This window comes from Pezoporus wallicus, unplaced genomic scaffold (assembly GCF_028554395.1).
Source record: "Pezoporus wallicus isolate ANWC-B61680 ecotype Strahan unplaced genomic scaffold, APGP_CSIRO_Pwel_v1 scaffold_7392, whole genome shotgun sequence".
NCBI lineage: Eukaryota > Metazoa > Chordata > Aves > Psittaciformes > Psittacidae > Pezoporus > Pezoporus wallicus.
The window spans coordinates 2,376,374-2,387,142 of NW_026639923.1; the positions used below are offsets into that span (position 1 = coordinate 2,376,374).

The window sequence follows — 10,769 nt, forward strand, 5'->3', positions numbered from 1 at the left end:
GCCAATGCTGTGATTTCTTTGCAGTTCGAGGTGGCTTCTTGCACCTCACAGAAGCTCTGACTTTCCGTCATGATCCTGATCTGATCAGCTCCACAGTACGTGCCATCATTGCAACCCTCAAATCAGGAGAGAAGTGTAATGTGGAGCCGGAGCTCATCAGCAAAGGTATGGCTGTCCTTCTGCTCTGCTCCCGTTGCAGCAGCAGGTTGAACTTCCAGCCCAGCAAGGGAGTGCCTACTCTGCAGGCTGTGGGAAGCTACCTTCTGCCTGGATCAGAAAATGTGAACTGATCTAAACTTGGTCCTATCTTGTATCACCTGCTTACCCCTGCACTGGTATGTGGGTTTGTAAACTGTGATCTGGGGCTGGGATTAAGTCTCTCAGCGCTGTTTCTACTAACAAAATGAGAAATAGAAGATAAATAAAAGTCAGATTCCCTTTTTACTGAGCCAGGCTCTCAGGAATGCTGGGCTGATTGCTTTCATGATACTCTTATAAGATTCTGTAGCTTTCACCACATCCTGAAGTTAATGAGTGACATCTTTCTCCCTCTGCTAGTCCTTCAAGGTCTGATTGAAACTCACTCTCCATACTTGGAGGAACTCCTGACTGTCCTCTTCTCAGCTAATGTTGAGGCCAGGTTTCCTGCCATGAAACCAATTGCTGTGGTGAGCTCCTTGTTGCTCCAGGACAAAGAAGAAACACCAGTGAAGAAGGAGATGGACAGTTGCAGGTGAGCCTAAGACAATGATGGGAATTCACTGATAGGTCTGGGTTCACCACATCACTATTGATACTGGCTTTGTTTCCTCCTCAGTACTGAAGCAGCTTGGCTAGGGCCCTCTTCTGGCCTTCTTAATGACTGGCTGGAGATGTTGGACCCAGAGGTGATCAGCAGTTGCCCTGACCTCCAGCAGAAGCTATTATTCTCCTGGAACAAAGTAAGAGTTGTTGGGTAGAGGGACTACTGTGCTGAAACCACCTTCCTGGGGTGCTGACCTGCACCTAGAAACAGGGCAAGGGGTAGTTTTGTGTTTTCCCACATATTGGTAGATCAGTTCCAAAGCAGTACAAGATAGCTAGGAGGGGGAGTCTGGTGTGTCCTTCTCGATGCAAGGCTTATGTTTCATCTTTATATTATTTGAGCTGTGTTCTTTTCAGGACCTTGAAATGCATTACAGACACAACATAGTCCCCTAACAACTCAGCCAGCTGTGTTTTCATTGGTATTTTTTCAGACAGATCAATAGCTTCCCCAGAAGTGCTATGTCAAGGTTAAGACTAAAACCAAATCACATGGCCAATGCCATGTTCTATTAGAAAGTACTGCAGAAAAAAAAACCTGAAATCCACCTGTTGTCTTCTGTGCTGCCTGGATCATCATCCTTCTGTAGTATACATAGTATTTCCTACATCCACCTTGCAGCAAGGATCCATTTCTTACATCTGTGCCTTGTTTGGTCCTTTCAGGCAGGGTCTCAGGTACCCTCCTTCCGCCCGTATCTCTTGGCTCTTCTGACTCACCAGTCCAGTTGGACCACACTGCACCAGTGCATCAGGCTTCTGCTCTGCAGAAACAGGGAGCAAAGGTGAGCCTTATTTTTTTCAGGCCTAGCAAGGAGTTCTGAGTTGGGTGACTCTCTGTGTTGGGAGAGAACAAACAGGAGTTGAGAACAAGAGCTGCCATGTTCCACAGTGCATCTGCCAGGAGATGTAACCCAGCCAAAAACAGGCTTTGTGAGAGGGATGCTGATTTCAGTCATGCTGATTCATGTACCTTGATATAAATATTGCCTGCTGTTTGATGGAAGCAGTACATAAAGATTTGGCTGTGTTGTAAACAGGAAGTGCTAATCACTGGGTAATCCATCTAGCATTGCCCTTGTTGATGATCTTTATGAATATAGGGTCTGTGAGATGCCTTGGATAGTGAAATCACAGCAGTCACTACCTGGGCAGGCTCTGTTGGATCCTTTGGTTGTACTAAACTCTATTACCAGTCTTTCTCTAACCCCCTTCCTTGCATCAATCTCCCAGTTCTGATCTCTAAAGCAGCCCTAGCTCTCAGCTTCTTATACCATTGCTCTCAAATACTTAAGTGCCACTGTAGTAGCTATCTTGCTTAAACTTGTTACACTTATGGACCAGATAATGTTAACACCTCATAGCAGTAATTCAGGACATGAATAAACTAGCAGGACTTCTAAAGCTGGTAGTATTTCAGTTTGCTAATTACTCTGTTATTGATCTCTTGCTCACTAACAACTTAATTCATTTCTGCAGTCCAGGATAACAGCCAGGATAAGGATGTTCCGTTCACTGGGACAGTGCTAATTGTTTGTGTTGATGACCAACTTGTGGTGCAAGACTCCATGTAGCTGCACACTTGCTGAATGTCATTTGTTCAGCTCTGTACCCTGTGCTGTGCTTATTGAAACAAATATTTAGTCATAATCTGGGAACAGAACCAAACCCCTTCTTGGGACTTAATGGATCCTATTTTTACATTTGCAGATGTTTCTTTCTTCACAGCGCTCAGTATGTTTAGAGGAGCTACCATGTGTTTGTGTGCTGCCTGAGGGCTGTGTTGTCTCTAATTGCAAATCTGTCTTCTTTTGTCTTCTGGCAGGTTTGACCCAACTGCATCCTTGGATTTCTTGTGGGCCTGTATTCACATTCCTCGGATCTGGCAGGGGAGGGACCAAAGAACTCCTCAGGTAGTGGTTCAGTTCTTCCAAGATTCCTCCCTGGATGGAGTTAGAGACAATACTTTGACAATGCCTGATTTTCCCATGGCCCAGAGATGGCTGGAGTTGTAGAGGTGCAGCATGCCAAGTTTGCTGCCTGTACCTCGGTTATTTAGCTGCTCTGTTATGTTACATATTACAGTGGCAGTCTTGAGTCCAAAAAGCTGGTATGAACACACATAAGTTTGCCCACTTGGCATGTCCCCTACAGTAATAGCCACAGGGTCTGTTAAAGATCTAGGAACAAGGATACAGTGGTGAGCAAGCTAAAACCCGAGGGGGGTAATTCCCATTTTACAAAGAAAAGGGGCTTGCATCTCTTTGCCACAGAATTTCTTTGGTTTGGTGACTGACCCATCACAGATGCTGGAATGGAAGTAAATGAGTTCAGAAGTAGAAGACGGGTAAAGACATTTCATTTGGGGCTGTGAAGCGTGATTTCAGAGCTCTAGATACGGGGCAGTTCTTAAGTCTAGTTCTAAGAGATGTTCCATTTCAGTTGAGGAAGGTGTGACTAGAAGGAATTAGGGATCTAGGGATTTACTGTGGATTCATTTTGGGTTTTCTCTTGCATTACAGAAGCGCCGTGAGGAATTTGTGCTCCACCTGAAGGCATCAGAATTGATCAGCATGGTGGAGCTGATCCTGGCTGAAGCAGAAACCAGATACCAGAACACTGAAGAGGCCTCCTGCACACTCATCCAGTCTCGACTGCCGTTGTTGCTCAGTTGTTCTCACGGGGACCTTGAGAGCATCAAGAAAGTGACGGAGTATCTGACCAGCTGCATCCAGCAATGGGGAAGCAGGTGGGGTTGCAAATGGGGAGCACTGTCTACAGTAATTCTACTTGGGCATGGGCAGCCAGGTAATGATGAGACTTGCTAGCATGTCTTCATGACGAATATTGTGTTCCAGAGTCCATATGAAAAGTCCGTGCTGTTCTCCCAGATGTTTTTTTGGGAATAATAAGTAATTTTAAGCAGTACTTGGACCAGGAAGGTGACTTTAAAAGTGAAGTCTAAGGGCCCTTTTAGGACATCAGGATGAAATGCTTGCCATGCTTGTTTTTGTTCTTCCTTGTAAGACAATGGTTATTTTTAATTACTGCTTCCTTATGTGGGATTTCTTGTCTACTCATCCCTTGAATCACTACTCATAATGCATCCTGCTTCTGTACCATTGTGATTGCTCTCTGAATGGAGATTAGATTGCTTCCTAACAGCTATGTTAGCACTGTGGGAAGAACAGGAGGATGCTGTGTTTGTGGCAGTGAAACAAACTGTCCTAATTCTAACCTCATTTATGGTGGTGTTAGAAAAGATACTGAGTAATCTCAGTTGCCACTGCATTGTACTGCTTCCCAGTACAGACTGTGCCAGGGTTTTATGGAGGGCAGGTGTGTAGAGAAGATGCTAGCTGGTCTGAATAGTTCTGATTCTGACTACTCTTCCAATTGGGATGGGGGTGACCATGAGTACCACATGCAGGAGCTCTTCACCTGAGATGTAAGCAGAGCTTTCTTGTCCTGTGCCCCTTTGTAACTGTGGTGTTCTAACTCCAGATGGCCTAATGATGCATACCCATAGCCTGTGGATGGATCCCTGCAGACTGTGAATGATCTGAGTAGGTCAGAAGAAGCAAGGACTGAAAAAACACTGGTCCACATTATCAGTGGCTGCTCTTTCACATGGTCTGCTGGCCATATGCAGGAAGGCTGTTACTAATCTGATGGGTCTGAGATGTTGGAACTAATACAGTAACAAGTTGCTGACCTCTCCCTTTTTTTCTTCAGCTCTGTGGGAAAATGCTGCCAGGACCTTCTGCTTCAGATGTACCTGCAACTACCTGAGCTCCTTGTGCCTTTGCCCGAGATGCTTCTCACTAGTGAAGGAGCCAGAGACAGCAGCACTTGCAAGGTAAAGTTAGAGGCATAGGAAGGCCCCTTTCTAGTTGTATACCCAGAGTGGATGCTATCTTCATGCCCAGAACTGGCATAAAGGACAGTCCTGGCAAAAAGGACGGGATTGGCAAAAGCTTCCTGGGTCACTTGGTTTCTTTACCTTGCTCTTCTGTTGCTCCCTCCCTGCATGCACTCTTAGGAGCAGAGGGTTCAGATCTGGTTCATTTTGCAGTGTCTTCCTATAAAATAGTTTAAGCTCCACGAGCTTCTGTAAAGCACAAGTGTGCAGGCGTTGGATCCTGCTTTGATGTCTGTAGGGACTGTGGATTTCAGATCTTGTGCCAGCTGGAATGTTGCATCTGCTCGCAGATTCTACTTGAAACTGATTTCTGTTACCCCCCTCTGTGGTTGGAAAGGAATTGGGAAACGCTGCTGAATAGCCAGGGGCTTGTGCTTTAAACTTCTTAACTGTGTACTCATTGCTTTTCTTCTAGCTCGATGCCCTGGTTCACAGATTCATTAACCTCCTTGCAGACACCAATGACTCCAAGTCATCAGAAAGCCGCGTGTGGGATGCCAATATGGCCTGCAGGAAGCTAGCTGTGGCTCATCCCATCCTACTTCTCAGGTACTGCTCTTCCCGTTCATCCTCTGTGTAGCTGGCGTTCATTGAGAAGCATTCACCCATGTCCTAGAAGGGGAACAACCTTGCTGCAGTCGTCGTGATTGTGACAGAATCCATGTTCAAGGGCAGCAAAGTGATACCTCTTATTATGAGGCAGCACCTATTTTGGCTCCATGCCTGTCCAGGAGCAGTCCTCTTGGAATTGGAGACTAGAGAACAGAATGTGAGTGGGAAATGGGGCTTGCTGATTCTATGGATACCGGGATGAAATCCAGAACCCTGGGAAGAGGATAAGGGACACTTTCTTCCAGGAACTGAGGTGTAACAATATGTAATTCTTTCTAGAAGGAGGCTAGATCAGGATTTTCTTGCGTTTGGTGTTTCAGGCACTTGCCAATGATTGCAGCACTGCTGCACGGCCGTGTTCACCTCAATTTCCAAGAGTTCAGGCAGCAGAACCACTTGACCTTCTTCATCCACGTCCTGGGGATCCTGGAGCTGCTCCAGCCGCAGGTCTTCCAGAACGAGCACCAGGCGGCACTATGGGACTGTCTCCTGTCCTTCATTCGTCTGCTGCTGGTAGGAAAGTCCCTGCTCCCCTTTCACACGTTCGGGTTGCCAGCCACTAGGTGGAGAAGCTCCTGTAACACAGGGCTAGCCCAGCTCCCTCTTGTTTGGAGAGAAAACTTTCATATTCCTAAGAACAAGAAAGTACTTTGGAGAGCTTAAAGAGGAGGCAGGAGATAAAGAAGCTACCCCTGGTACCTCAGAGGTGCAGGATGGGACAGTGCATCATTGTTGTTTTTCTTTAACTCTCATCTTCTCAATCCTTTCTCAGAACTACAGAAAGTCCTCACGGCACCTGGCTGCCTTCATCAGCAAGTTTGTGCAGTTTATCCACAAGTACATCACATGCAATGCCCAGGCAGCTGTCTCCTTCTTGCAGAAGCACTCGGATCCACTCCAGTAAGCTTCCTTACTCCAGTTAGCCCATGGTTATCTCGTGGAGAACTTGCACAGTCAGGCTGCCATGAGCTAATGGGACAGAAAACAGCATATGAATGTGACAAAGTAGCTATTAATATGGCACTGTTTCACCGTTAGCTCCCTGAAGCCTCTGAGATGAGCAGCATGTTCCTTCTTATTGGTGAAGGCTTAGTCCAAGGAGATCAGATAATGATTTCAACTCACATAATGGCATAAACATCCTACTGAGGCCTCATAGTGCCCTAGAGTCATTTCCAGAGGGCTAGCAGGAGGATATTTTCACTGAGTGGTGGCTGCAGGGTCTCACCTGCAGATACGGGGGGGAAAATGCATTTGAGTTCCGGGTATGATGAAATGAAATGTCTTGTTGCTGCTTCTGAGAAATGATTCATTTTAGTGTACATACATGTGCTGTTACTTCTCCTCATGCCCTTATTGCTATTGAAAAACATTAACATCTCTTTCCCCCAGTGACCTGTCATCGGACAACAGTGACCTTGCAATGTTGAAGTCCCTCCTGGCTGGGCTGAGTCTGCCTAGTAAGAGTGGTGTGTTGGATAGGGGCTCTGATGAAGAGAAGGATGGTGAGTCTGAGTGAGGGGAATGTTATTCCAGCTGAACTTGCAATATGTTTTGGAGCACAGATGCTTTTATGAGCTGTATGCTGTGCTTGTTCTTTTCATACCAGCCTAATTAAAGGGTATTTAAAGTGGAGAATGTCACCTGTATACTCAACAGTTTGGAACCAGTATCTGGGATGGGTCAGTGGTATGATTACTGGAGCAGAAGAACAGCTCTTAACAAAGGCAAGTTTCATTGTTGTGGATTTTGCCTTCCTTAGCTACACTTAAGGATTTACCGATCAGGATACTGTAAGGGTAAATCCACTTCTCCACTCTTCACAACTTCCATGGGCAAAATACTCAGTATTGAAACAGCTTGGGAATGTTCCTTTGTGTCAGCTGAGGGGTACCATAAGGTGCAGTGATGCTATAGACAGTGTGAAGGCCAGGAACTGTATTACAGTATTGCTGGTTGGCTTGTGATACACTGCTGTACTGGTAGGGAGTACTGGACCTGTCTCTCTGTTAAGGCTACATGGATTCTGGGGCGTGACCTGGTCTCTCTCTTCTCCTCCAGATGAAGCAGCAGCCGGCTCTCTCCCTCTGGTCAGTGTGTCTCTCTTCACTCCTCTCACACCAGCTGAAATGGCCCCATACATGAAGAGGCTCTCTAGAGGCCAGACAGTTGAGGGTAAGTGAGGGCCTGCAGAGCTGTACAAAGATGCAGGGCAAATGCAGGCATATGCCAACCCTGTGACTTACCTGTCAGCTATAGGCTAGCTTCCTGTTTCAGTCTTGTGTTTGGAAGTCTCCAGCAGTTAGGACATGGTTTTGTTTTGGTTGAACTTGTCCATAACTTGCTGTGAACAGAGGCTTATGATGATGCTGTTATCACTTAGCAGTGCTGCAACTTCCTCTGTTTTGGGGCTCTTCAAGCATCTTGTAAGTGCTCTGGAAGACAGAAGTAATTCAAGCAGTTCTTGTAGAGCTAGATCTGCAGTGCTAATAGGAATGCCATTTTTTTAGTGATATGAAAATACCAAAATGATGAGAAGCAGGATTTTGTTGGAAATCCCCAAATGGCCTTCATGGAAGAAAACCCTGTTAACCTGACATATGGGAACAACGTGCTTTTTCTCCAAAGGTCTCTGAAATTGCAGGTGTCCAGTGTTCAGACCAGTATTGGGGTGATGGTTTTCTTTCCACACTAGAAATAAAGGGAAGAAATGCTGCCTGGACATCTTTTTGAAAGAGCCTTTCTATAAAGATCCTTCAGTTAACTTCAGAAGAGGGTGTTCTGGAACTGAAACCTCACACCCCACTCCTTCCCTTGCCAAAGCATGACAGTGCTGGTGACTTCTGTCTGTGCAGGTTGGGATGTGCTGATCTGGCACGTGACTTACCTGATCTCTTCCTTTTCGAAGAACTGTCTGTATTACACTAGTTCTGTGTCATAAGGACAGGTGGGAAAACTTGACTGCTTGGGAGATTGGATTTGTAGGGAAAAAGAAAAAGATCCTATGCTGGATCAGTGAATTTCAGTCACCTCTTTCAAACTGTGTCTTCCACCAGACATCCTGGAGGTGCTGACAGACATTGATGAGATGTCCAGACGGAGGCCAGAAATTCTGTCCTTTTTTGCGGTGAGTATTAGTGTCTCAAACTGCCACTGGAAGGAAGAGGTTCTTCTCACCAGAGTCTGTGTTGCACAGCCAGCTCAAGTACTACCCTTCCTCTGCTTTTGGGGTGGTGGTTGGAGCATTGTCTTCAGTTAGGCCTTCTGACAGCAGGCAGTATTTGCTTCCTACCATCTTCTCTCCGTTGCATACTGGGTCTGCCATCATCCACTAACTTTTGTCAGAGGAAGAATTAACCCTCTGTCCTCTTCCCAGTACTGGGGAGACAGCAAAACAGCTCTGTTGAAAACGCTGGAGCTGGGGGAAAACTCAGCTGACCTACATGGAATAAGATTACAGAAGGATGCTTTAAAGTATTCAAAAACAGGATAATCCTTCTTACAAAGAGGGCTTTTCTGGCTCAGCCAGTACCTGCTGGATGTGTGTTGGGCTGGATTGGTGCTGGAGGGGTAGTAATGCAAGTGTGAGGAGTGTTTGCTTCCTGGCTGGCCCTGTGATCCTAATTTGTGCGTCTTCTTTCAGACAAACCTACAGAAGCTGATGAGTTCATCAGAGGAGTCCTGCCGAAATCTGGCCTTCAGCCTGGCTTTGCGCTCCATTCAGAACAACCCTAGGTGAGGCCCACTGGAACTCAAGCTGTCCCAAGTCACTGATGGGCACTGGCTGCCCACCTTGAATGCCTGTTGATGGTGATCTGGACTGTACTGACACTGTCATGTTTTACTCCCAGCATTGCTGCAGACTTCCTTCCCACCTTCATGTATTGCCTTGGCAGCCGAGACTTTGAGGTGGTGCAGACAGCACTGAGAAACCTGCCTGAATACACACTTCTTTGCCAAGGTAAGTTGATATCTGCCACCTTTGGTGCATGCTTGGCCTCACAAGGGTCCAAGCTGGACTCCTTGTCTGGGAACAGCCTCCCTGGGAATTGCCAAGGGTTAGGGTTGCCTAGACCAGGCCATCAAATATGCAGGTGATGATATCAATAATAGCTTTGATCTGAGCATTACAGGGGAGATTTGTCATAGAGGCAAGAAAGGCTTCCTTGGAGTAGATTTGATCCCGTATAACCTTTTATGAGTTGTGATCCCTTGTGTGATCACATAACCACAGAGCTGTTAAATGGTGGATTGTGCTATCTCCTTGTGGCACAGCTGCATTCATCCCCATGTTTGTTGGTGGGTTGCTCTTGCTGGCATGTTGGAGCTCTTGGGTCAGTCCTCACGCTCTCTTTCTCTTTCACAGAGCACGCAGCAGTGTTACTGCACAGAGCCTTCCTGGTGGGGATGTACGGCCAGATTGACACCAGCTCTCAGATTTCAGAGGCCTTGAAGGTTCTGCACATGGAGGCCATGATATGAACATGTGGTTCTGGGACCTCCAATTCTAGAGGAATTAATTGAACTGGACTCATCAGCTGCACTGAAGCCCTGTAAGAAGACAGTGTATTTCAGCCCATGTGCTGGAGGATCAAAGAAGTGATGTAGCAAGCCAGACTGCTGGAAAAGGAGAGTGTGCTGATGAAGAGCAGAAAGGAGCAGTCTATCTGGCTAAGACATTATTGCTCATCTCCTAAACACTGTGCCAAACAGGGACCACTTACTTCATGGGGTCTTGGGGCAGTGGCCATTGGTTGGTTGGTTGTTTTGTGTCTCCAAGAGGGCAGAGCTGCTGGGAGAGCAGAAGGGAGGGCTGGCCCTTGCACTTGAAGTCTGCACTCTCTTTGTTGGAGGGAACATGCAGATCTGTGCAGGGGGAGAGACCTTTTTGTTTTCTGGGGATGGGTGTTTGTTTTTTTAATTAAAATTCTCTTTGTTTCCATTGTGCCTCGCTCTGCTTTGTGCTGCCTTGGGTGTAGCTTCACATCCCTCTCTCTGTGTTCTTCAGCCTCCTGTTATTCTAGACAAAGCGAAGACCTGTCTCCATGGACAAATGCTCACAGAGCTGTTCTGGCCTTTCACAGAATGTGTGGGAAAGAGGTTTAGAAAGGCCAGTGAGGTGTCATAGGTGAGTTTAGTCAGCACCAGCTGCTGGCAGGATGACTTTTAAGAGGTTCTTAAAAACAACCACAGAAAACTTCTTGGTACCTCTGCAAACATCCCAGCAACTGGTTGCTATCACAGTGGAGTCTTCAAACAAGCAGTTGGGTTTCCTCTTTGGGATCCAGCACTTCCTCCCTGTGACTCTTCTGACCTCTGCTCTCTGGTCCTTGTGTACTGATAGGGATGGTGGCTTACTTGCCAGCTGTCATTTGAGGACAGAAGAGGAGGTGTCTTCTTTCCCTCTGCTCCAGAAAAATAACTGCCATGT

The 10,769-nt window shown here is 46.6% G+C and overlaps 1 protein-coding gene across 2 annotated transcripts in view; it reads left to right on the forward strand.

Annotated features, from left to right (window-relative positions):
- The window catches only part of INTS1 (integrator complex subunit 1), a 28,573-nt gene extending 18,293 nt beyond the window's left edge, over positions 1–10,280 (forward strand). For both annotated transcript variants that reach the window (XM_057416979.1, XM_057416980.1), the window contains exons 32-47: positions 25–165; positions 559–733; positions 818–941; positions 1,471–1,589; positions 2,630–2,717; positions 3,327–3,553; positions 4,540–4,663; positions 5,142–5,275; positions 5,659–5,851; positions 6,111–6,238; positions 6,731–6,843; positions 7,400–7,513; positions 8,395–8,465; positions 8,982–9,073; positions 9,190–9,299; positions 9,705–10,280. In XM_057416979.1, coding sequence (XP_057272962.1) covers positions 25–165; positions 559–733; positions 818–941; positions 1,471–1,589; positions 2,630–2,717; positions 3,327–3,553; positions 4,540–4,663; positions 5,142–5,275; positions 5,659–5,851; positions 6,111–6,238; positions 6,731–6,843; positions 7,400–7,513; positions 8,395–8,465; positions 8,982–9,073; positions 9,190–9,299; positions 9,705–9,820 — 2,069 coding nt within the window. In that variant the 3' untranslated portion in view covers positions 9,821–10,280. The remainder of the gene's footprint in view (positions 1–24; positions 166–558; positions 734–817; positions 942–1,470; positions 1,590–2,629; positions 2,718–3,326; positions 3,554–4,539; positions 4,664–5,141; positions 5,276–5,658; positions 5,852–6,110; positions 6,239–6,730; positions 6,844–7,399; positions 7,514–8,394; positions 8,466–8,981; positions 9,074–9,189; positions 9,300–9,704) is intronic.
- Positions 10,281–10,769: the final 489 nt, after the last annotated feature.